Source organism: Girardinichthys multiradiatus, chromosome 21, assembly GCF_021462225.1.
Source record: "Girardinichthys multiradiatus isolate DD_20200921_A chromosome 21, DD_fGirMul_XY1, whole genome shotgun sequence".
NCBI classification, from domain to species: domain Eukaryota; kingdom Metazoa; phylum Chordata; class Actinopteri; order Cyprinodontiformes; family Goodeidae; genus Girardinichthys; species Girardinichthys multiradiatus.
The window spans coordinates 11,294,793-11,322,747 of NC_061813.1; the positions used below are offsets into that span (position 1 = coordinate 11,294,793).

The 27,955-nt window shown below is 39.4% G+C and overlaps 1 protein-coding gene across 1 annotated transcript in view; it reads right to left on the reverse strand.

Annotated features, from left to right (window-relative positions):
* LOC124858061 (partitioning defective 3 homolog) overlaps positions 1 to 25,687 on the reverse strand; it is a 479,264-nt gene extending 453,577 nt beyond the window's left edge. Inside the window, exon 1 of the mRNA XM_047349799.1 lies at positions 25,095 to 25,687. Within this exon, the coding sequence (XP_047205755.1) occupies positions 25,095 to 25,214 (120 nt within the window). The 5' untranslated portion in view covers positions 25,215 to 25,687. The remainder of the gene's footprint in view (positions 1 to 25,094) is intronic.
* Positions 25,688 to 27,955: the final 2,268 nt, after the last annotated feature.

Consider the following 27,955-nt stretch of genomic DNA (forward strand, 5'->3'; position numbering starts at 1 on the left):
CACTGTACTTTGGATGTCAACAATCACATATTTTGGCTTGTGAATTGGTTGTCTCCCTGATTAGTCAAACCCCCTCAAGACTACCATGTTTGCTCTGTTCTTCACTGATCCTTTGAGGGGTGGATCAGGTCTCTCTCCCCTCCCAGTTAGAATCCTCTGGAGCGAGGGTCTAGTCAGTTCATTTGAATCTCTGCTCTGGTGCACACGGTCTCTCAAACACAAAGAAAATATGCATAAGATCCCTTGGTATCTGCTAAAAGGTTTTAGCATTTGTCAATACAACAATGATGTAGCAAGCTGCCTATTATGAGGAATGGTTAAACAATAAGCAGAATTAAAAAAATATTCTTTCGGTTGAGAGATGCCGAAGGAAGTACATGAGAAGTAGGGTGTGGCTGTAGAAAGAAAGTTTATTTCGGGGTTAAAACAGAAAACTACACAGGTATGAGTACAGCATTGAATGTAACATGGTATGCTGAGAGAAATCACCAGAGGCTCCTGGTGCAAGGTTTTATCTAATGAGCCCAGCGGCTGTAGACAAGTGAATTAGGGGCAAAGTCACACTAGGGAGAAGAAAAGGTAAAAAATAAAAAACAATATTTTCATGCAAACATACTAGGAATAATTTCAGGATCTGCTGAAGTTTGAAACAAGGCTGTAATGTAAATTGACAAATACATTTATTCTCTTTGTGGACAGACTGCCTGTCACACAACTATAAAATAACTTACATTTGATGCAAAGCAGCACAAATCCCAACAAAAGAGGCAGTTAGCAAGACAAGGAAATAAACACAACAGAGGAACACACCGATTTAAAATCAAAAACTGAACATCAGCTAAAATATATTGCTAATTAGCCACAGAACATGCTGGACCTGAACAGTTGAGCGAAGGACAACACTTACTGGATGATCTACTCAGCTCAGATGGAAACTTGCTGTATAAAAACAATCTGCGACTGACAAAAACCTTCTGAAAGTAGTGCTGCTGTTGACTATCCGAATCAGAAAGAATCAAGGACTATGTTATCTTTGCCATTTTCTCACTGGTTGTCTGTATGACATTGTTCTGGTTAAAGCACTTTATGATGTACCTCCTGAACTATTCAACATTTTTTCACATTACAAATTTCAATGAATTTCATGGGGATTTTATGTAATGAGCCAACACAAAGTAGTGCATAATTGTGAAGTGATGCTCTTTTTCTATTACAAATAAGAGCCTGAAAAGTGTGCATTTATCTCCTTATCTCTAAGATGCCTAAAAAACCCAGTTCAACTACCTTTTTGCAATTTAGATGTATACAGTTCTTCCGTGAAGGCCTAAGAGAGAAGTAGGCATCATGAAGAACAAGGAACACAACAGATAGGTCAAGATTACAGCAGGGTTAGGTTATAAAACAACATCCCAAGATTTGAACATTTCTTGTAAAATCAATTAACCAAAAAGAGCATTGTTGATGGATTTAGAAAAGTATAGATTAGGAAAGCATATTCCTCTTTTAGAATGAGCCACTCAAAGTCCAGACATAAATCCAACTGAGAAGTTGAGTCAATATTTAAAAATTGTTCTTCAAAGATGGTCTCCATCCAATCTGATAGAGGCGATTTTCCCATTAACTATGGATACAATTAACAATCTCCAGCTGGAAGACACACACCGTTTAAGACGTGCAGCTTTAATTGAGAAATTTCATGACTAATTCTCTTACTCAATGTTTTTGTTTTGTTTTGGCTTTATTTGATGCGAAGTGTGTAGTCATTACCTTCTAACATTCTTCCTACATTAAACATTTATCAGTTTTTAAGGGTTCCAATAAGGGCCTATTTAGATTTTCAGTTTCTTAATGGTTTAAAACAACAGAAACAAAGGCTGTGATACTGTGCTGCAAACACACACATCCTGTTGAAAACCATATGGTAATTCTCTGGTCTGATTAATTATCCAGATTAATAATGATTCGGATGTTGCATTCTACCCAAAACATCAATCTTTTGGCACATCATTCATGTCTTGTGCCAGCCTTATTGTGATACACACAGAAAAGCAAAAGGAAGAAGCAAAGGGCATTATCTCTGTTTAACTGCCCACAACTATCCCGTTGTCCGACAGCCATAACTCCTCCTCCACCAATTACTTTCACTCTGGCTGTGCACAATAAAGGCAGGGAGTGATGGAAGAGGACACGGGTGCTCTAAAGGACCACCACAATTGAAGACACGGTGTGAAAGGAGAGGTACTGGACAAAGAAAATGGCATTGTTCTGTACAAACTCCATAGTGCATGTGGTCAGTGGTGGCAATATCATAGATACGGTAGGGAGGAAATGACAGCAGAGGCAGTAAGTTCTGTTTGTAGAGATCGGGAAAAGCAGACCCTTAGTAAATACTTGGTGAAAAAGAAGAGAGACTTCAATGCAACATTGTGTGTTTACATCAGAGAGCAGAGCTTTTTCTAGTGATTCTCCTCTAGAACAGAATCTAACTACTCTACAACTCATTTAGAGAATCAGAGAATCATGTTATATGATTGTAATCTATTAATTTTGAGTTCACTCAAAGCAATAAATAATATCAAAACCTAAATTATACACACCTATTAATAAGTATATCGTGTCTTTTTACTTCAATTGACTGACTGACAAATCCAAACGGTGATATTTTTATTAATGGAACTTCAGGGGTTTCATCAACAATGGCTCAGTATAAACATTGCTAAAATAAACTCATGGTTTATTGATCTAGTAGTTCTAAGGAAACTAGGAATGAAAAAAACTAAGTGAAGAGAAAGATGTTTAATTTTTGGGTCAACACAAAGTTGAAGGGGCAGGTTTGAAGTGTTTCCTCATGTGAGCCAGTTTCTTTGTAGCGCTTGATGGTTTTTGCGACTGCACTTGGGGACACTTTCAAAGTTTTCCCAACTGTTCGGACTGACTGACCTTCATTTCTTCAAGTAATGATGGCCACTCGTTTTTCTTTACTTAGCTGCTTTTTTCTTGCCATAATACAAATTCTAACACTCTATTCAGTAGGACTATCAGCTGTGTACTGTATCCACCTCCTGCACAACACAACTGATGGGCCCAACCCCATTTATAAGGCTTGAAATCCCACTTATTAAACCTGACAGGACACACCTGTGAAGTGAAAACCATTTCAGGTGACTACCTCTTGAAGCTCATCAACAGAATGCCAAGAGTGTGCGTAGCAGTAATCAAAGCAAAAGGTGGCTACTTTGAAGAACCTAGAATATAAGAGATATTTTCAGTTTCTTCACACGTTTTTATTCAGTATATAATTCCACATGTGTTAATTCATAGTTTTGATGCCTTCAGTGTGAAGCTACAATATTCATAGTCATGAAAATAAAGATAACTCTTGAATGAGAAGGTGTGTCCAAACTTTTGGTCTGTACTGTATATGATGCATTGTAACACATGATGAAGTAAAAGAAGCCTCAATCTTTAACTGTCTGCTGTCTAACTGGGCTACACCACAAAGCTGAGGATGCTGACCAAACGTTTAGAAAAATAACACATAATCTAAAGGCCTTGATGAGTCAGCAGAGCACCAGTCAACAGTGAAACCAACAACATCTAGTAAAGCCAAAGTGACAGTGACTGGGCAGTCAGAAACTTAAAATCCCATCTTTTTTCTTATTAGTGAATGCAGCTTACTAAGTGCTACTAGGTTGTGCTGTCAACAACACTCTTCTGGGTGTGGAAGTTGTTACCTCTTGGAATAAGACTTAATATTAGCTATTTTTAGTATTAGTAAAGAGTTTAAAAGTCAAAGGAAGCGGAAACAGTGTTAGAAGCTATTAACATTAGAACTTGTTTTCTACAACATACTGAGACATGGTTGTGGTTCATTCAGGCTGCCGGAGGGCAAGACAGAATGAGACTTTCAGCACATGACAGGAAGGTCGAAGGAAGTAGAACAAAGCTGATCTATTTTATCGTCTTAATCTTACAAGCTCTGTTATGGAACCTGCTGAATTTGAACATTTTGACAGCTTTTTTTAATCTTAGCATTAAGGGAATAATCTGTATTCTCTATAACACATACTGACATTGCTGTTTTAGAAATGCTAACTGTGCTAATCACTAATACAAGAAGATGCCAAAGTCAGTTCGAAATGTTAACTCCATCATAATTCTGTGTTTTTTGTAAAGTAATTAAACCCTGTTTTAAAAGGAACTGCTCTCTTACACAAAAGATTTGAGCCAATTTGTGACCACTCACGTGAGGAAAGCTAGAAATTGGTTTTGTCCTGAACTTTAATCACTTTTGCAATATCAGCAAGTGGAATTACGTGGAACTACAATTAACTCTTTGGATGCAATATTTGATAGGAAATACCTAAAGGGAAATGCTTTTATGCTCTGCCTGACAAAAATATATTTGTACAGTTGGTTAAACTATCACTGACCTTGGTGGTCATATTTAATATGGATGTTAGTGTAAATGCCAAAGCTCATTTAAAAGTGGAAACATCTTGATAACAATAAAAAGAGAAGAATGAGGAAAACTGTTGTTAATCACATGCCGCATTCACATGTTTTCCAAATAGTGTGCTGCCCTAATTTTAATTGTCACTGGTTAAAAATTGTATCAGAGGGCTGGCCAGAGATCTGAAAATCATCCACTTAGCATCTATTTACAAATTTGTATTATTATTATTATTATTATTATTATTATATAACATTTTATGCCCACAAAAATAAAATCTAAATTTTCTTTTATGGTACATTAAAATTAATTTAGGTTACAAAAATAGCCAAAATATCCACATTAAACACTTGTACCCTTGTAGATTTTTGTAGCCTGGCATTTGGAAGATATGAGGATCTGTAAACAGATACTATATACATGTTTTTTTTGTTCCTTCCTTTAGGCATAACTGATCCCTAATCATAGGGTGTGAGACTGTTATTTTGTCTGTGGCCACTCACAATCCTCAGTCTAAGAAAACTGATGAGTAGAAAAAGATCTGTCATCACTGTGCAACATTTTGTACAAAAAAAGCTACAGGAAAGCTGATGTTTCTCAACCAACCCTTAAATTAGCCCACGGTATCTTAAAGTAGTTTCTTAAGCCACATATGACTAGATCTTGTTCACATATTCTGACTTCTTCTGTTGCTAAAATGGCTTTCAATTTTGGCAATATTCTTACAAAATGCAGATATAAACATCTTGAATAAGTACATATGAGAAAACAGAAAGGTTAACATTCGATTTTACTTCTAAATAGTTCTACTTGGTTAGTGTGCACCATATGACCTCAACTCATAGTCAGAGTAAAGACTAATCATCCTGCAATATGTTCTGTGACCAGGAAAAATTGTCTGGGTCAGGAAATTATGCTGCACAGATAAATACAATACTTTACATATTCATCAGCGGAATTCTCCAAGCGAAATCTTTATGCTGGCCATTAAAACCAGATGGGCTGAATTTACAGTACATCACAGAACCGCAGGGTCTATGTTGAAATTAAGATGTGTGCAACTCCCAGCTTAGGGATGAAAGTACATCTTAGTGAACTGGATGATGTCAGAGCAGTGGAATCCAAATGAACGATACTCTTCTATGTTACAACAGTGTTCAACATTAGCACTTTTTTCCGTCAATTATTAAAATAGAAAAATCAACAGATATCCATCGGAGGATAAGCTACTTCTATCGTTCTGTTGCAAACACTGAATTAGGATCAACTCCATCCTGAGCACTGCTTATCAACAGAATGATAAAAGTAAACACTGAGTTATAGGAAAGGCTAGGATAAATTAAAGTGAGCTCAAACATCTTCGTGCAAGACAAAATACAGTTTAACCAGGGGTTTAAGAAAACAGAATTAGATACCATAGATTCTAACTCTCCAAAGTCTTGCAAATGTAAATCTAGATCAGTATGCTACAATTCTACCACTGGTATGTTCCACAGTCAAACAATAAAACGTTGCTTATTAGGCTGAACACCTAAAAGTAATTTAATGTGAAAATAAATGTGGCAGGTTAAACAGCGTTTACAAGAGAAGACTTCTGCTAATATTATTTCACTAAGTAGTACTTTAAGCAGTGAACATCAAAAATGCTATCTCGAGGTCAGGCCACTGTGGCCAGGAGGACTGTCATTATCAGAGGCCGTATCTAAATAAGTGCTCCAGGATTTATTTTTGTGTGAACGCTTCCCTCCACAATGTGATGAGTGGACATTATTGACACTGCACAGCTGCTTTGAGGACTCAACCATGGAGGATTTTCTCACACTTTTGTTGTTAAAGGGGAGGATGAGAGATAAGGACATCTAACGGTATGTGCAGGACAACAACATCCCAATTCATGGTGCACCAGCGATGCCAGGCACACATTCCAGCTTTATAGCTTAGCCGACTTTGGACACCCCTGGCTTACAGCCACAAAGAGTTTCCAGATTTCCACGATTTTCACTGTTTGATACATCAGCAGACACCGGCTCGCAAAGTTGCAGGATTTTCATAGATCATAGCACTGCCCCCACAGGCTTGTACAGTAGACACTAGGCATGATGGGAGCATCACTTCACCTGCCTCTCTTCTTACCCTGATGCGCCCATCACTCTGGAACATCGTAAATCTGGACTCATCAGACCATATGACCTTCTTCCATTGCTCCAGAGTCCAATCTTAATGCTCCCTAGCAAATTGAAGCCTTTTTTTCTGGTTAGCCTCACTGATTACTGGTTTTCTTAAGGCTACACAGCTGTTCAGTCCCAATCCCTTGAGTGTAAATGCTCTTACTTTCACTATTAAACATAGCATGGAGTTCTACTGTTGTTTTTCTTCGATTTTATTTCACCAAACGTTTGAGTGATCATCGATCACGATCATTCAGGATTTTTTTTTGGCCACACTTCTTCCTTGAAGACGATGGGTCCCCACTATCCTTCCAGTTTTTAATAATGCGTTGGACAGTTCTTAACCCAATTTTGGTAGTTTCTGCGATCTCCTTAGGTGTTTTCTCTGCTTGCTGCATGCCAAAGATTCGACCCTTCTGAAACAGACTGACATCTTTTCCACGACCACAGGATGTGTCTTTTGACATGGTTGTTTGAGAAATGAGAAGCAACTCATTGCACCAGTTGTGTTTAAATAACTTGTTGCCAGCTGAAGCATAATCGCCCATGCAGTAATTATTCAATGGGAGGCTCATACCTATTTGCTTAATTAAATCCAGGTGGTGACTTTTTTTTGGTCAGGCAGTGTACATTGACTGTGTTAAAGCTGTTAAATGACATGTGGCACAAAAAGCAATCAGCAGTATTAAGCATTTGAAATTGTTTTTTTCTTAATATTTCTGAGAATCTATCACACTGACTTTGAGGCAGTTTAGTATAGTTGCGTAAAAAAAAACAACTGGTGATTAATTTTTTCTTATATAGATTACAACTGCCATCTAATGCCTTTTTATGTAATTTTGTTAGGATGTTAAAGAAGACAAGACTATAAAAGAGAAAAATAACTGCAAGCTCTGAGTAGCACCTGGCATCTTTAGCTGTTCTGTCAAAAAGCTAGCATGCTATATGGTTAAAAACTCAACAAAAGCTAAAAGCCACATATTTATATGTAGGTAAAAGTAAGCTAAGATATGACTCACGTTTTTGTTGGGGGGTCAAAATAAAGCATCAGCTGGATGTAAATTAGGGACTACAGAGCTAGCACTTTCCAAATAACTAGGCCTGCTCCAACAGAAGGCACAGGAGTGATTAACAACATTAATTAGAGCTGTATCCTGTTCAGGTGTGTTCTTAAAATAGCCCTGCCCATAGGACCCCCAGTGATTAGTTCCACCTGTGCTCTTAAGGCCATTTAAGTCTAAATGGCAGCTTAATCTCTGCTGGCAAGCTTTTTCGATAGATATGATGTTTTTTAAGTTTTTTAAGTTTTTGGAACCGTGTCAGTAAGTATTAGGCAAGGATAAAGCTGTGCATGCAACTCAGCGGTGGCATTATAAACCAGACAGATCCCACACTGTGGCAGACATGAACATCTTACAAAAAGGCCTTCAGAGGAAATATTTTGGATGTCTCCTGTTAAAGTCAGCCTCGTTGTTATTGTTTTGACAAACGCTTTGTGCTTCTGGCCGCTAACAAAGTTCATTGAAACTGATGCAGGTTGTTAACAAAATAGTGGATCACACCCAAGAAAACCTGGCATGGTCTGCATGTCAAAACACTACAAACCACATAGTTGGCCTTTGCTACAACTTGCTCCTAGTTAAATAGTTTGAGGCACAGATTGTCATCTCACAGGGATGTGAGAAAAACAGGGAATATTGACTAAAACAAAACATAATCTGAGCTAGAACCTCAATGTCATCTATAACTTAAGCCATATCAAAAACAAAAGATTAAACTAGGAATGGGCCAGTTACTGGTATAAAGGTATAACAACATTTAAACATTTATAGTTCGTTAAAATGTTATTATACGGTTCCTGTGGCTCAAAGAGTTTTTATAAAGAGGCCAGAGAGAGGGTTAGAGAGGCTGAAGTCTTGTACCGTACACTTTATGAAAGAGAAAATCCTTTTTGGTTTGCAGAATGCAGCCCTGCCCCTCCCCCATCTGTTGCTGTGCACTGGGGGATTGAAGGCCAACACAAGTTTGGCTGTTTGGAAACGATTCATGTTGAAAAAGACATGGTCAGGATTTTGAAACTGAAGGGGACTTACCTGTCACTGCTACTAAATTAAACACTGTTTTAGAACTACAGATGACTGACTGCAGCTTGGTTTTCCTGAGCAGATACCCCATTTAATTAACCAATTTACCACTGAATCTGCTTCGAGTATGTGCGGATGTCTGCTGAGTCAAGAACGCCTGACTTTGTGGGAGACTTAATACTAAATCTAGACTGGGCTTGTTGTTACTTTTTTAACAGAACTATCACATACTGCTTTGACATTGGTTACTGGAAAAGACAATTAAAAATAAATAAATATGACAGACAATGGCGGGGTTTATTGGGTATGGTTGGGGGTGCCGGCAATAACATGGCAATAACAAGCACAACAATAAACTATGTGCACGGGCACACACTGCTTTCCCTGATCTTTGTGTGTCTTCATAGAGAAACGGACAGAGTATTTTTTTTTATTCCTGACCTTCCCACTATGCACCTGTATTGTTTTGTGTATTTTCGACTGACTCCTTCGACAGCTAGTAGCCTTACACAGTGCCAAATGGGGGCAGGGTAGTGAGGTGAACACAATCCCATAAGTAAATACGGCAGCATAATGGCTTCCTGCGATGAAGATAGTAAGAAGTGTAACAGTTGCTGTAATTGAGAATTGAATCAAGTCTTACAGAGATTTGACAGGGATTAATAAAGATAAGGTTAATACTGCTGTAAGGACACATCGAGGGGGTGACAACAACAGGAAGCTGACCTGACAATCAGCCAAGGGACCAGCAGGGCAGCCAGGACTGGTGTGTTGTCATTTGTTGCAATTTATGTAAACAATGTAAACAAACAGCCTGCAAGTATGTAATAACATCTGTGCAACATGGGTTTGGGGCAAAGCTCTGAAATATTAAAAAAGCATAAAATAACTTTGAGAGGATCAAAAGAAAACATGTTTCACAATATTGAATACCATATATAATTTATTCTTTCTCTATAATCTGGTACCGGAAGACCCAAGGACCAGTCCTGTTCTGCTGCTTGGTGGTCAGGGACCACTGTTATAGATGGCTTTATCATATTCTTCTGTTAGATTATTTTTAATAAAAGCAGGAGAACCTCATACCAGACCACAATTTATTTTAGGTGTAACAGTCGCATCATTAAAAACATACATGTAGATCAAAGAAGTACTCCAAATGCTAGCTGTTAAGGGTTTGTTAACATAATATGCTAACATCCACATCAATCAGTAGAAACATTTGCTGACTGTAAAACTGTGCTCCATTATTACTGAAAAGCAGAGTAATTTGTGCATTAGAAGCTAAGGAACCTCCTTGTTAAAACATGCACAAGTATAAGCAATGGGAGGAGTGAAAGCAGCCTGTAAGAATGCACTGGGGCGCTAAACTGTTTTTTCAGTTATAACAGCAAAATGAAGCTTAATACCAGCCCTTTCTGAATGAAACACATTTAATGCAACATTATGTTATGCTGCCCTTTATTATCCATTTGAAATATCCCATATGTTTTCTATGCCCTATCCTACAACTCAATGGTAACAACTGCTAAGCAAAAAGCTCACCTTTTGCTGGCTGGTTTCACACTTTGGGCAACTTCTGCTGTTTTTCTTCCTTGAAAAATCTTTGACTCGACCTGTATGCATGGCAGTACTGCTGCCTTGAAGCTGGTTTAAATCCCAGTCTGGGGTCTTTCCACATGCAATTTGCATGTTCTCCCCATGCATGCTAGGGTTCTCTCTGGGTACTCCAGCTTCCCCACCCAGTTCAAAAGCATGACTGTTAGATTACTCTAATATTTTTACATTTAATGAACAGACGAGTGCACAAATTGGAAGGGGAGGCTGATCACTGCAACGTTGCGTTTTCTAGTCACATTGTTTAACTTGTATTGATCCTTACTTTAGAAACAATAGCTATACCTTCTACGTGATAATAAGACAGTCTATTAACAATTTCATAAGGAAAGGCAATCATTCAGCACCTGAGTGTGCTACAATCCAAGCTGGTCAGCTGTCCCTACCATGTGTTTCAAAGCAGACTCACCTCTGTCTCCACCAAAGAAAAATCAGATTCCTTAGATGGATGTGTCCGATGACAAATGAGATCAGAATCGGGATAGAAGGTAGCTAGGAGGGCTCCACATTTGGTTTCACTTTGGCTTTGACTGCTCTGAACTAATATGCAACTGCTATATTGTGAAATAAATTATTAGTAAGCACCTTTTCAAAATTTCATTTCAAAGTAATTTTTCTTCATGTATTGTTCCTATAGTTTGGTAGCCAACATACTTTCTGCCTAATAATAGCATCTCAACATAAGTCAGACGTACAATCTCTCCATGTTTAAACAAGCAGCAAGATTAAAAAGATTATAAGAATCAAAATTAACCAAAACAGACCCTTTGGTTTAAGGGTAATTATTTGTACTGATGTTTCTTCTTATGTAGCCAAATAATTCGAGTTGAGACAAGCGTGTGCCTGACAAAGATGTAAAAAGCTTGGAGTTCAGACTAATCTAATCTGTCCAAGATTTGAACAATCAGTCTTCAGAGTCAGACATGTCGCTGTTAGGCCAAAGGTATATGTGAAAAAAACACCCTTTTTTGTCTTTATAGAAGGATGCTTATCGAATTATTTGTAATTCTGCGTATGCTTTTGCATTGCTTTGGAAAAGTAATTATACTGTTCTTGAAATGTTCAAGATTTTACAGACCTAACTGACAGTAGTTGAAACTATTTTATTTGAATGTTATATATGGATCAACATTTCTTTTTTCTATACCATGACGTTTTCTGTAACCTCCCCCCACCCAGGAATATTTTCTTCCAGGAATGTCCTGTGTCTTCCGCCCCGTCCCTGAAGAAAAGCATCTCCACTGCATCATTATACTACCCCAATGTTTTATCATTTGTCCTTAGAGGCCACCTGTATGTAATTTACTCTATTCTGTGAGGCTTTAAAGCTTTCCATCATGTGTTGGTTGACTGCATGAAATCTGGGTAAAATGCATTCAAGTTTGTGGTTGTAACGTGATAAACTGTGGAAGAGCTTAAGAAGTATCAACACTTTTGCAAAACACTGTATTCATCCTTTGAGCAAAGTAGTTGTCTTTATAACAAAACGTAAGACAATGTTACTTAAATCCTCTTAAATAAAATTAACAAACTGCAAGTCCTTATCTGCACGGTAGCCTTCAGTCTACATCAGTAATGTTGTGAACCACTGGAGGCATAGGGAGGTAATGTGTTGTTTGTGAGATCTACAAAAGCAGAGCAATTAATTTAAATCACCATCTTCTTGTACCTCCCTGTTCTTTGTAGAGGCCTGTGCCACACGCAACTTCATGCTCCATCAGCAAAGGAGGAACTCACATAAAATCAGGCAATATAAATCTTTCCCTAAGGGCTATTTGAAAGGTATGAGCATGTTCTGTTATATATATATATATATATATATATATATTTATTTTTATTTATTTATTTATTTTTTTTTTGTTTGGGAAATTGAATTCTGGGGGGAAAAAAATTGCACAGCACCTTTCATTGCTGTAAATAGCTCCTCGTTCTGGAAATATCCATGCTGCTTTTGCAAACGTAACATCACTTTGCAGGTGCAGCAAAAGCTAACATTATTAATGAAATGAAATGCATTACATCACATGTTTGCCACTACTTATTTCTTAGTCACAAAAACAACGTGAGGTTAAAGTCAAGGTGAAAGAACTGAAAAAGACAGCAGTAAGCCTACATTATGTCATTGCCTTTGCCCTTGAAATAAGCATTTACAAAATGGTGTAGCAGAGAGACACGAGAGGAGTGCAGAAGCTTTTCCAACAAAGAAAAACCTGGTGTTAAAGTTAACATAAAAACAGATTTGTCTTTAATCCACTTTTTGTTATGACACATCAGTGCTGTCCCTGAAAAAAGCCAATTTCAACTCCATCAATCAACCAGACCAAAATCTAGAGATTTTCCGCTTGTATGCTTCTGACTAGCTGTCTGGATTTTTATAAACTCAAAAGATAAAAAAACAACCTTTTTCCATTCAATGAATGCACCATATCTAAGCGCTAAAAGGTCAGGCTAACCACAATATTCTTCGGTGCGGAAGTTGTTATTGCACAAAGAGACTCAATTAAGTATTTAAGATGAGGTCAGAAACTTTATTATTCAAAAGAAAACTGTATTTTCTGTCAGCTAGTTCTTAGTTTATTCAGGCTGCTAAAGCAAAGATCTAGACTTTGGTAAATGCTGTTCATTTCACTCCCCTTGTCATTTCATACTTTTGCTGTTTTGGTAATTTTGTAACAAACCTTTTTATGTATGAAAAGGGGCAGTGTGTCCCTGGACCTCAATTTGTACAAGGATTAGGGACCTTTTATCAAATTTGTAAAGGAACCAACTTCAGCAAAATACGAGGCAGGCCATACGTTAATAGCAAACGTGTCCTGTTTTATGTTTTGGGCTTCTAACCTCTGTTTGTAATATAATACCAGAAATGTTTACAGCCTTTTGGAAAATTTCCAAATCTAAAGGTCTCGATTTTTTACATAACAGAAAGAGACTGACATTTACCATTATTAACACTAATGCTGCTAATTATGCTAATTGCTAGCATACAATGCTAAAGACAGTTTAAGATGCCAACTACTGGATATGTTTTGTTTTTGTTTTGATGTTGCAAATCCCTGATTTGCAGGGTTTCCTTTCTAACACACTGTGAAGTCATATCTGCTCCTAATATGAATAATTAAGCAGGAAGTATTGCAAATGTCATTAACTACTTACTGAAAGAAAGCTTGAAAAAACGGGCATGTCAAATCTTTACAAAAAAAAAACTGTTATCACATCTTCTAGTTTTTCAATCAGTGAAGAGAACATTAGTCAGGTAATAACCTTGATCACCTGGAAAAATTAAAGCAGGGTAAAGTTACTCCAGTCTACATGTGTTAGTCCAATATGTACAATCTCTCTTCTAAAAAGCCTATGGTTTATACAGAAGCAAATAGAAAACTGAGTTGTTTATTACCTGTCCCAGTTTTCAAATGTATCAAAAAGATATGCTGAGCTGCATGTAAAAACATGTAAAAACGACACAGTTTCCAGGCAAACTGATATAACTGGTTTCCTGATAATATTAAAAGCTGTCTGTCCAGCCTTTGGCATTCAGAGGATGAAAATAGACAAAGATCTGTCAGATAAAAAAGAAGCTCGTAAAAGAATTACTGTGGTTGTCTTGTAATGTAAATTTAACCAAGAAACTGATCTAGATTTTCCAACTACATCTAAAAAGACATCCACATTTCTAGGCTTCATTCGCATTCTACATGTCTAAGGAAAGCAACTTCAGCATGCTTCAGATGAAAGTCCTGAGTCAAATACTTTGAAACATTTATCACCTAATAGACAAAAAATGTATAATGAAAAACAGTCTTCATAAGGACATGCTTTCATTCAGACAGTATTTCACCATTTTAAATAAACAGGAAGCTCTGAACCAGTTGTAATTTCACAGCCATTGATGTTGTCTATTATGCTTCAAGGTATACAAACCTTCCTTTCTGACTTAAACATTCCTTTAAAGATATGTGAGAACCCATGAAGTGCATTTTGTTACATGTTTCAGCTTTTAATTATTTGGGCTTAGAATTAGCCAGGTTGTCTGTACCAGCGGGATAAAGAAAAGAAATGGCTACCATGAAACTGCTATGGGATAATAAACAGGTTGTTTGGTCAACACATTTCAGGTTTGGTATTCCTGAGCAATAACCTCAAAGAACACCATTATCTCTAAAAACAATTGCTAAAGGAACAGATGTTGACATGCAAAACATGCATTCAGCATTTATTGTAATCTCAAGTTGAATCTTTAAATAGTTTGGCATGAAAGCAATGTTTTGTTATTCAGCTCCAAGGGCAGTGAAAGCAAACAGCAAAACCAAAGAGAAACCCAAGAATCTGAGAAACTGCACCAGCAGGAAAAACAGATCCTGACCCTGAATATTTCCAGCACTGGATATACAGTACGTAATAGGAAAACCAGTCACACAATGGCCTGACATGGCCATGGCATACCCAGACACTGGCAGTTACCGCTGTGGCCTTTCGCCTACTTGCTCTGCTCGGCTGTTGCAAGAAATTCTCCAGTTTTGCTCCCTGTAACCCTCCTACAATGTATAGATCAACACCTGTGTTTGCACCTGAAATGCATTTAGCTGGGTGGGGAAGAGTTTGGATTACACAGGGTTCACAGAGTTTAAAGCCAGAGACTGTAATGTCATTCACTTTAGCAGGGAAGTTTGCCAGACTGTTGTTCAATCAGTCTTCCATGTGGGTTTCAGCATGGTGAAACAGTTCAGGACCTTTTTGTTAATATTTTTCCAAATGCTCATTTGGAACAGCTTTAAAGATGTAAAATCACTATACAACATTTTAAAACCCCAGATATAGTAGGTAATTAATTTATTTTCATGATGGAATATTACAGTACACCATGTATGAGATATTGGAGTGTGTAGGACTGTTAGCAAGCCGACTGACTGTCAGTTAGCTGACCAACTGTGGCAAAAAAAAATAATTCCCTGAAGACATCCAAAAATGCTTGTGGAAGGGCACGGCGCTGGTGCTGCAGAGGTTTAAGCGCGCGACCCATGTACGGAGGCCTTAGTCCTTGACACAGGCCGTCGCAGGATTGAATCCTGGCCCTGGTGACAACCTTCTCTCCACTCTCTCCACCATTTCCTTTCTTCTTATTGTCGAAAAATAATAAAATAAAGGCCACTATTGACACAAAAAATGGTGGTGGTAATATCATGCTGTGGGGCTGCTTTTCTTTACCAGGGACAGGGAAGCCTGTCCGATGAATATGGGACAATCCTGGGGACAAAACCTGTTAGAAGCTGCAGAAAACAGAGACTTCCAGTTGACAACAGGACATCAACCCTATTCAAACAGCCAGAGTTGTAATAAAATGGTTTAGATCAAATCATAAGCATGTGTTCAAATCGCGTAGACTTAGATGTGATTGAGATTTTTGGCCAAAATTTGAAAATTGAGGCTCTCCTTTCAATCTGAATTTTAGTTATTTTGAAAAGAGGAATGTTTCTATATGTGCAAACCTGGTGAAGACACTGCAAACAATCTGCAGTTTTAATTTCAGGTAAAGGTGCTTCTACAAACTGCTAAATCAAGGGGGTGAAAATACAAGTGCACCACACTTTTCAGATTTTTATTTGTAAAGGATCATTATCCTTTCACTTGACAATTACTTTGTGTTGGTTTATGACATTATTCCCAGTCAAATACATGGAGCTTGTGGTTGCAACATGGCAAATATTATAAAGTTAATGGGTGTAAATACTTTTGCAAGGCACAGCACTGGATTTTTGTTTAGCATTTTCTAACAATCCAGAAGCTGTGACTCCCTATTTTAGGTGTGTGTTGTTTCTGTTCTCCATCACTGATGCAAAACATGGAAGATTTTATCCCAGGACAGATCTGAATCATACTTTTTAACATATTACAGGCTGTCACCAGAGTGACAGCATGTTTCCCCTTTGTTTGTGGTTACTATTACTGCCGATCTCTAACTTTGATTATAGCACCTACAGGTGGTTTTTCCAATGAATGCTTATTCCAAACACAACAAATGGATGTTATTAGCTCAATCACTCATGTCGACCTTCACTAATAGCTAAGTAGAGCTTTGCATATTTGTGGTGCTTTAAACCATTTCTGGAGGGCTGGACTGACTGCAACTCAGGTGTTGTGGAGCAGCAGGAGTGGTGTTTCACAGTAGGTTTGGCTTTGACAATTCCCTGAAAAAATAACGCGAGTCTGAAATAAGACATGTAAAGCTGGGATCCGCAGGTAAAAGAAGGAATGAAGGAAAAACAAGAGGCGAACTAAATAAGGCAAAATAAAGTAATATGAGAATATACAGTGACTGCGCTGTACTTAGGTCCAACTCTATTTTTCCATCAACTCTGACCAGCCTCCCTGACCCCACTGTTGAAGAGCATTCCCACAGCATGATGCTGGGACTGCCCTGTTTCCTTGTTTTACTGTGGATATGGTGTGTTCAGCATGAGGTTTTGCATGTAGGCCAAAAAGGTCAGAGGTGACAATGTTCAGACTGTACGAATAACTCTGCAATGAATTGAACATGGAACTAGAGGTAGTACTGTACATGTAAATAATTGGGACATGGCTTCTTCTTCTATTGCTTTTGCTTCGCCGTGTGGTAAAAAAAAAAATATGACATTAGCGTGATTATAGCATAGACTAACACTTATCAAAAGCCATCATCCAATATGTCCCTCTCCGTTCAACACATAAAATCCCTAACCTCCACCTGAATTATTTGCTCTTCATAATGCAGCTGCCCTCTATTACATAAGAGCCAAGTGAAGTGAGCTAATGAGCTCTTTTAAGGCACTTCCCACATTCTAACCAATGAGCTTCTGCACAGCATCAACAGGACAGGTCCATGAAGAGTCTTTACCTGACGATTTCAAGATAAAAAGCTGAACTTTTGACTCTGTGCAGTAAAATCAAGTCCCAGACGTGTTGAAGACGTTTGTTTGGGAAAAATCTGAACTAGCAGTGCAACAAAGGTACAATTGAACAGATGTGGAATATAGTGTTCATTTATTTAAAGGAAAAGTTACCTATTTGTTCCAACTGTTGTCCCCTTGTAAACATGCTCAGCCAATTTGCCCGCTAGCTTCACACTTAAGGGACAGACAGTGCAGAGGGTGTCTCTAGACTAATGCACACCAAGGAAGCAAACAAGCACTCTTCTTGCAGAGAAAAGCTTTTTGTTCTGGTTGGTTCATTCTTCTGGCTTAACTCCAAGTAACTCCTAACTTGTGAGTAATGTCACTTTAAAAACACAGAGAAACTCTTTTGGTGCTGTTGCAACAGCCCTGTAGCTCAGAGGGCCGCTCAGGACTTGCATGAGAACAATAACAGTGTTCCAAAACAAAACATGTAAAATGTGTTGATTTGAACACACAGTGGCTTGAAATAGCATTCATACTTCTTAAACCTTAGGATTGTAAGTGACAGACCAGCACAAAGTGGTGCATAATTTTGAATATAAAGACAAAATTCTGAAAACTGTGCCATGTAATTTAATCGAATACTCCTAAATAAAATCCAGAGCATCCAGTTTGTTTCAGAAGTCACCTAATTATTAGACAAAAACCATAACTTTGCTGCAAGCCTTCTAACCTACATACAAACAAATAATTAGGTGCTTTTGTCAAATGAGACAAAAATTGAACGTTTTGTCCTAGATGCAAAATTGCTGTGTGATGAAAAACTACTGGTGCACATCACCGTGATTACACTATCCTCAAGGTGATGGCAGCATCATGCTCTGGGGATGCTGAGCAATCTGCGCAGGATTCGACAGTCAATGTTTACAGTCGCTCTCCATCAAACCAGACTAAGGCTGAGTACATGGAAAAAGAAGAATGGGCGGAAAGTTAATGGAGATATACCTAAAAAATTTAGTTGTAATTGTAGTGAAAGTAAATATGTTAGTAAATATGTAAATAAGTTAGTTAATACGTAAATAAACGTAAATATGTTAGTAAATACGTAAATAAGATCAATAGGCCTTTGGGTTTTTTTTTACCGTGTCCTGTCCGGCAGAGTAGCGCTCAGAATTGTTGTCTGAGTGCCAAGAAATTGCCCAACAGATTTACTTTCACAAGCGGAACATCACAGCTAATACTTTAAAGCTCTGCTTGATATTTATAAAAGAAAATTTATTATAAACTTCTTTGGGAATATTTCAATTGTTATGGACACGGAGACTGAAATGAAAAGGAAAAAAGAAGCTCAAAATAGAGAGATGGGGAAAAAGGGAAAAAGGGGAGAAAAGGAGGAAAGAGTGGAGGAGAGAAAGAAGGATGAAGAGAATAGAAGATTACACCCTGCTTGGTTATACACCTGCAGCTGTTTTTTTTTTTTTTAACAAAATAGTACACAGTAATTATGAATGTAAAATGTACTTAGTGAGAGGTGCAGCCCGATATGGAACATCTATGTATCTGTCAACACCTGAAGCTTAAGACCTGTGAGTGTGAGTATGGACGCGCTTTTGTATACAAGGTTTCTCCACAAAAATATGCAATAGCGAGTGTGAGGACCCACAGACCTGCCCCATGGTCCCTGGACGGACACTGAGGAGATCCGAGCCACAGACATCCAAAGGCCCCCCAAAGCACAGGAACCCCAGGAGAACCACCGCCGGGACTACCGCAAGCCCCCAAGAGAAGAGCAGTGGAGAGTCCCAGGGGAACCACCCAGCAGCGACAGTGGAGAAGCCCCAGGGAGCCAAAGCGACAAGCCCACAGGCCCTGCCAGCAGCCGTCCACGCCCGACCAGATCCAGCCATGGACCCAGAGGCCCAAGACCCCGGGACACACCACCCCCCAAGCAGAGGCCTGACAGAGCCCAGGGGGCCAGGCCCCGGCAAGCAGCCACCGGGAGTGAGCCGGGGCCAAAGCACCCGGCCCCAGACACCGAGAACCACAAGTACACCAGCGGACAGAGACTCCAACCACTGGCAGGTAGTGTGGCGGGGAGGAAATAGGCCCCCCATAATATGGGGAGGCCTAAGCTGATCCAGGAGAGGGAGCAGTCCAAGACCCAACCTGTCACAAAAAAAAAAAAAAACAGGCACACAGTCACAATCACCCACTCCCACCCTCATGCATACACATAAAATCACTCGCACCCAACGTAAAGACAAACAACAATGGACGTCATACACTCATTCACACTCCCCATGCATGCTCTATACTCCCAGGTCCAGGCGCTGGTACCCCCTAGGGGCAACCAGCCCCCGGACCCAGGAGGTGGTCCCCTTCCCTTCTGGGTCAGAGACAGGCAGAGAGGGCCGGCACCACCCAGACCCAAGGGACCCCAGCTCGGCTCCTGGATCAATAGGCCTTTTAAACAGTCACTGTAATCTATGAGCTTCTCCTTGCATGTTGAGTTACGCACCTTTATGGTCTCTAATAGATTACTGGCTTAAAGGATGAACACTGCCTTAACAGATGTCTGGCCAAAGAGACACATGTTCTTCATATGCAGGTAGTATAACTGGTTAAAATAAATTTACTGATATAGAAAAATGCAGCTAATAAGCTTTGACTTAAAATTATTTTCCTGCAAGGAAATTCTCCATTTGAATATCCTAACATGACTATGTTGTGACGTGTCACCAGGTCTGTGTTTGGGGAGTTTGGGGAACTAAAAAAGGGCAATTATGAGCTTTAAAGCTTCAGCGTACATTTAGGCTAAGAAGCTGTGAGAAAGTAGAGGAGGAAAAACCCACCTAAAATGGAGCTCTTCAAAGAGTTAGAACCACAGTGTTGAACCACAAACTTCGGATGGGGAAAGTGAATGTTTGAGTGCTCTTTTGTTTTTTGTGCCTTGTTGCATAACATCTGTAATGGGAATCTAGTTGCAAGATGACAAGTTTAGATGTGAATATCCAAATCACACCTTCTAACTGCTTCTGCTTTTTGGGGAGAAAAGTGAAAAAGACAAAAGCGCCGAGAACCGAAAGCGGTGTGACTCGAATCGTTCTTGATTGTGCTGCTTTGTACACAGGATTGGGTCTGAAGTTAATGGTGCTTGACACGGCGACTGATGACCACTTTCTGCTCCCACTGAGACCCTGACAAAAGCATCAAGAGTCCCCGAGGAAGATCAGGTACATCAGCACAGCATGTTCCCCGACTGAGCTCAGCTGCTGCAGTCTAACTGCCTCCTATAATCCAATACAAAGTGGACAGTAAGCCCACTATGGTTGTTATTTAATATAGGCGACAAAGAACAAAGAAAAATCAGCACAGCATAGACCGCATAATACATGGAAGAAATATCTTCAAGAGGTAAATTAAAGTATTACTATATGACTGAAGGAACAGTACCTCGCAACACTGTTCAAACTCCATGAAGCTGTTCACATTTTACTAACCCTGCAAGGGTAACTTCTGCAGCATTTAGCTCCATCAACCGTCCCATCATCTTTTACCAGCTTCCCTGCTGCAAAACAAAAGCATCGACACAGCATGATGCTGCCACTTTATGTTTCACCATATAAATGTTGTGTTCAGGATGATGCTTAGTGTTAAGTTTTCCACCACGTGTAAAGTTTTGCATGAAGGACTTCAACACTGGTCTCATCTGACCAGAGCAGCCTTCTTTCACTGGTTTCCTGTGTCACTTTAATGGCTTGTGGCAAACTTGAGATTGGACTGGTGCGCTGAATGCATGCACTGAATTTTATTTAGTGGTATCAGAGCAATGGACGTTGAATGTAAATTCATCCCATAGTTTTCAGATCTTTATTTGAAAAACATTTAAAGACAGTGTATCATTTTCTTCCAACCTTGCAATTTTCCACTACATTATGCTGGTCTTCAGTGGATATGAATCTGTCTGCAAGACATTGTAAGTGGATTCAAGGGGAGCACACATCCAACACCGGATACAGAAAAGGCCTACTTCTATTGACATTAAAGTCTTTTTACTGTCTGTCACCTCATTCAGAAGCAGCTCTTCAGAGAGCGATTTGAAATCTGACACCCTACACTCAGGGCACACACTTTTTTCACTTTCTTCAAGGTCTCAGCTTATTATGTCAAACAAGGAGTAATAATAAGAAGTTTCATATGAATTCCTATGTGATAATTTACCCAATTTATCTTTGCACAATACCAAATAAACACTGGGAATAAAAACAAAACCACATGCAATATATTCCTGTCATAAGATGTCAGAACATATTACACAGGAAGAAATCTGGCGAGACATTAACTGCTGTAAACTATAAAACTAGAAGTGATTACATCTTCCATGTAATCTAAATGCCTTGTCTTGCAAATGGTACTGAAGCAAAGCCAAGCATTTTTCCAAGGAGAAACTACAACGGACCTTTTCAAATACATGGCTACATGGATCAATGGATCAGTCGCCTGCATTCTGCTGAGATGAGGAAAACCATGAAGCTCTGGTAAGAAGAGGAGGGAGACGTCTGTGTGGTTACCGGTGAACTTCTAGGAAGGAAATGCTCCTCAGGTTGATTAATAAAGCGGACCAATTTCATCATTGTCTGACAATAGGATGTATTACTAAAGGGCAATGAATATTCAGCTTTTTCAGGAGATCAGTGACAGTTTTTGCATAAATGCTACCCTAGACCATGGGCAAACGCTCTATTTACATTACTTTGTTATACAGTATCTCACAAATGTGAGTACACACCTCACATTTTTGCAAATATTTTGTTATGTCTTTTCATGGGACACCACTGAAGATATGACACTTTGAGACAATGTAAAGAAGTAAAGTCAGTTCAGGTTCAAATAATTGAGAAAAATAAAGGCCACTAGTGCCTATAACAAAATAAACAACTCAACACACAGCCATAATGTCTAAACCGCTGGCAACTAAAGTGAGTACATCCCGCTGATGGTGTAGGGGTTAAGCGTGCGACCATATACGCAGGCTACAGTCCTCAAAGCGGCCGTCCCGGACCCAGCGACATTTGCCGGATGTCTCCCCCTCTCTCTACCCCTCTTTCCTGTCTGCCTACTGTCAAAAAAAAATAAAGGCCACTAGAAAAAAAAAAAAAATTGTCAGTTCCCTGTGTGGCCACCAATATTTTCTAGCACTGCCATAACTCTCTTGGGCAAAGAGTTCACTAGAGCTTCACAGGTTGCCACTGGAATCCTCTTCGAATCCTCCATGACGATATCACACAGCCGGTGGAGGTTTGAGGATGCCCCACAGATGCTCAACAGGGTTTAGGTGTGGAGACGTGCTTGGCCAGTTCAGTTTGTACTCTTCAGCTGGTTGCCGCCACACATGCTTGACACCATCTGAACCAAACAAGTTTATCTTGGTCTTGGGCGCGGCGCTGGTGGTATAGGGGTTCAGCACGCGACCATGTGCAGAGGCTATAGTCCTCGATGCGGCTGTCCTGGGCTTGAGTGCCAGACCTGGTGACCTTTGCTGAATGTCTCCCCCTCTCTTTGCCCTCTTTCCTGTCTACCTACTGTTGAAAAATAAAGGCTTCTAGTTCTGCAAAAAAAAAAAAAAAAAAAAGTTTATTTGGGTCTCATCAGACCACAGGACATGGTTCCAGTAATCCACCTCCTTAGTCGGCTTATCTTCAGCAAACTGATAGCTGGCTTTCTTGTGCATCATCTTTAGAAGAGGTTTCCTTTTGGGATGACAGCCATGCAGATCAGTCCGACGCAGTGTGCAGCATATGGTCTGAGCACTGACATGCTGACCCCCCACCCCTTCAACCTTTGCAGCAATGCGTCCGGCACTCATACATCTATTTTCAAAAGACAACCTCTAAATATAACACCGGGGAGGGAAAATGACACGATTTGGACACCCTTAGGGGTGTACTCAATTTAGTTGCCAACAGTTTAGACATTAATGGCTGTGTGCTTATGAGGGGACAGCAATTTACACTGTAATAGAAGTTGCACACTGACTACTTTACATTGTATCAAAGTATTATAGATTCAGTGATGTCCCATGAATAGATATAAAAAAATATTTACAAACATTAAGGGGAGTACTCACTTTTGTAAGATACTCTAAATACTTTTAATGTCAAAATTATTCATGTTCCTGGCAGGTTCCGATTTTACATTATTTGTCGCAACTAAAGCTCTTTGAGTGGCTTGTATAGCGCTTTGGGTCCCTTGTTGCTGAAAGGTGCTATATAAATAAACTTGACTTGACTTGACTTAAAGCAATAAAAAATGTTTCCACTGGCATTTTGACAATTTATCTGTGGTGATGAGCTCCAAGTCTTTCAGGTTGGAGGCCTTTTGACCATCACCCTAATCTTTAGACTCCTTCACAGATCAGATTTAAGTCAGGACTCCAAAACGTTAATATAATCTTCAGCCAGAGCGAACATGCTGGAAAATGTTAATATTACTTTAAACCCCAATTTCTCTCCATTGTTCTGTGTTTATAAATTGCTTCCTTAAGCAACAATTAAACAATAAAGAAAAATTTTAAATTAAGCTCGATCCAGATGCCAACGTTATCTGTGGACAACACAGTCCATTCCAGCCCACAAGAGACAACTTTTTCTATTTGATCGCTTCTGCCTCCCCCACACGCAGTGAGAACCTGGGCAAAGAGCCATCTCACCTATAGCAAATAATAGTGATAATATAATACACTGATAATACATAATTAGTTGCCAGAGAAGGCTTTGGAGTTTTGCCAACCTGTTGCTTCTCACAGCCACTAACCTGACCAAAATAATCTTACTACGTTTTTCCCCACATCTACGAAAAAAGACCAATTCCACTGTTTGGACACATCTCCAGTTGTAAAAAAAAAAAAAAAACGTTATGCTGTTTTAAAGCTACAGTGGTTGAACTACAAGCTGCTTGGCAACTACTTTACATAAATGCCATGAGACCATGTTTTACAGTTTTGCCTTAAATCTTGTTGGTAATACCATTAAACGGTGGTGTTTTAGCCAAGCTAATAATGCCAGAAAAATCTCATGCCTAATTGGAAATTTGGTTAACAGAGTTAGTCCAGAGCTAGACCAGCACGTGACTCCAATGATAATTGAACCAATTGGCAAAGAGGACAAAGTACTGTCACTAACCATGGCAACCGTACCAAACTGGAATACTTCCATTTGTCTTTTACTGGGCTTTAGAGCACAGCCTTTAAACAAAGCAGCAAAACTATCACGGCTCTTCAGAGTAAGAACTTTCCATTTGAATAGATCAAACTTCTTCCAAAGCATGCAAGCCCCAGGCCTAAAGAGTGCATGTCAGAGTGCATCTGATGCCGCATGCAGATGTGGGTGGTCCTGATCAGACTATACGCTTCCTTACATGAACCTGAAGAAGTTATTGTCTCGCTGTTTCACCTGATGTCTCTGAGCAACGTGCAGCCTGTGTGTGTAATTACACACACAGGCTGCACACACAGAGCGCGGGGTGTGTTTCTGTCAGTTTGAATATCTGATCACTCTGAATTGATTGTATCATTTCTTCCTTTGTTACTTCAACTTTTTTTTAGCGGCAGACAAAAGTTTAAACCCGACAATCACGCGTGGGTCTGTGTGAGTTTTATTTTAGATTCATGTAGCCTGATTTTTTAAAAAAAGTTTGCTGATTGTGTTTTTTTTCCTCTACTATGGGCCCCTGGGGGTCAGCACCGGTATCTATCCCGGAGTTCGGGGAAAAAAGCGCCATGTTGAGGCTCCCCGGTGTGGATCCACCACGCAGCTCCGGGAACTCAGACGTTACAAAATCACTCCCACGCAGGAGAGAGTGGAGGGAGAAATAGGGAGGGAGCAGGAGGGGGTGGGGGGGGACCTACCTTTGCAATGGCCTTTTTATACCTCATGGCTGCTTGTTCAATAAGGCTTTGCACTTTAACAATCCCATCTCCACACGGAACGACCACCCGCGTCCTCCCGAAACACACCGTCACTTTCATGGCTCCCCCGCTGCGTTAATCCCAGAGAGGAAAAAGCGGCGTCCGAACGACGATAACAACCATCCCCGGGCCGGGCGTGTGTGTGAGAGTGTGAGTGGGTGAAGGTAAAACAAGTAAATCCCGATAGAGATCGCCTTTGTGTGCTGCAGTCCTCAGAGGAGAAGCAGACACAAGCCCCACGCAGGATCCAGCGGCAGGGCTGGGTGCCGTCCTCCCTTGTGTCGCGTTAACTGACTCACTTACTGAAACTTCCCAACAAAAAGCCTCTCCGACTGCACAGCTGACAACTGACACTGCGAGTGAGCCACATGTTCGAGCAGGCACGAAGAATGTGCTCAGCAGCCAGCCAGCGCGCTCTGTGGGCAGGCAGAGCCACGGATCTATGAAAACTCACTTCCACATTTCTCCCACTTTAAATCACCTCGTTTGGATCCTTTTGTTAACGATCGAAGGTGTTTAGTGCTGTATTAGGACTGAAGAGCTTAAATAAAAACGAATTAAACCCGCACAACACTTCTGGGGTCATATTTAGTGCAACCATCTGTTGTAGTGCAACTCTAAGCTTTGTAATTATGAATCTTCTTTTCTTCGAAATTGTTGCTCTGTTTAGTATACAAACATTTCATAGTAATCCCTTAATATTAAAATCAAGCTGAGATCCTTAAATTGTGTGTTGGGTGGTTGGGGAAACTCCTAACAGCAGCCTCATTATAGCAAGGATTACACTTTTATTATCTAACTTGGATGTTGAATATAAGCAATGTGGAGTTCAGGTTAGTGCAAAACATGTAAAAAAGAGTCAAGGCAAAATATGGATAGAGGTATTTTGGTCAAATGAGACAGAACATGGCAGTATCATAGTTTGGCAATGCTTGTTTTTACAGCAGAGACAGGAACACCTGTCAGATTAGATGGGAAGAGGGGTTGAGTTAAAGGAAAGCCTGTTAAAGGCTGCAAAAACAGTTGAGATTAGGGTCGAGGTTCACCTTCCAGCAGGATAACGACCCTAAACCTACTATCACGGCTACAGTGATGTAGTTTAGATCAAAGTTTATTCATATGTTAGAAGGTCCCAGGCAAAGTTCAGACCTAAACCTAACTGAGAATCTGAGGCAAGTCTTAATAATTGTTGTTCATTGATGCTTTTCATCCAACTTGACTGAGCTTGGGTTATTTTAAAAAATAAGAATGGACAAACATTCCAGTATCTACATGTGTAAAGCTGGTATAGACATACCCCAAAAGATCTGCAGCTGTAATTGCAGTAAAAGATGGTTAGAATACACGTGGACATTTCCCTTTTTTATTTACAAAAAAAAAAAAACAAACACAAGTACATTTTTTATCATCTAACTAATTGTTGTAAAGCGGCAAAAGGATAATTAGTTGTAATGCTTTTTCAAAGCACTGTGAATATGATTTATCTTGGTGTCATATCACTTTATAACTCATAAATAGATCAGGTTTTTTTATGTTCATCAATAAAATATTTACTAATGTGGACCCATGTGTTTCCTTTTGTATATTAGACATTTGTAAAGGTCCTGTATAATGAACACCACAGAACATCCCATATAAATAGCGTATTGTTGCAATTTTAGCAGACAAGAAAGACTTGTACTCTTGTTCTCTTATCTGCTCTTGTAACATTGGATCAGAACATGTACTAACGGGAGGAATATACACTGTATGAATTATTGACCTGCATCACAAGATAAGAACTGTGCCAAAAGATAGATAAAACATGTGACCCAATTTACAGATAATAGCTGAAATCTTTTTGTGGAGCTTCCCTCACCCCCTGCAGCTCTTACTCTTTATGGTCCAATGTAGTCCAAATGAATGAACATCAAAGCATGGACAAACCAGGTCCAAAACTGTACAGTATTAGTACATCAAGATGTCACATGATCTACAGTTTCTACCCCTGGCTCCAAGAGTTTGCCTGGTGTCAGATGTCTTTGTTTATTGCAATAATAACTTTAGTCCATGCTCTATGACTTCCTTATATCTTTTCCTGTTGGGACAGGCTGGAGACAGCAGAGGTAAAATGTAAAGTATGCAGCCTCAAATGTATGTGTACTGAGGCATCTGACTCAGGAGGAAAACGGTTCATGGCATCCTCAAATACAAATGCTATGAGTTTTATTAAGGTTAAATGTTACAGGACAGGAATGCGAGGCTAACCTGATCTGATTCCACAAGTCATTTTGTTTGGACTTTGTCACATGACTTGCCAACACACATGCTTTCACTTTTATGCAACTAACTCCACCTAGTGGTGACTGGGGGTAAAAAACAGGAATTTAACATACTGTACGTTAATGAGCTTTAATATGTCCATAACTTTGAACTTCCTTTGTATCAGTCGACAGTTTTCATCTGGAAACAATCTGTTTCTAGATCTGCTTTAAAAATTGGTAAGCAAAATCATAAAATATGCAATGTGATTCTTACAGCTTGTTGCACATCACATACTGTAGATGAAAGTTTTAGATATAGGTCCATTTATAGGGGAAAACCGTTCCATAAGAGGGTTTAAGAAGCTGGATTAAGGTTTGTTGACTCCACTTCAGGGATGCAGAAAACAGAAGCTCTGCACTGGTGAAAATAATAAGAACTGGGACTCTGTTCTGTGTCTTTCAGTATGATTTTGTGGCTTAAAATCTAACTCTCTGTCTCAACAAATGTTTGGTAAAAATCAACGTTGACATTTTTTTTAACTAAATGTCTTAAGACAA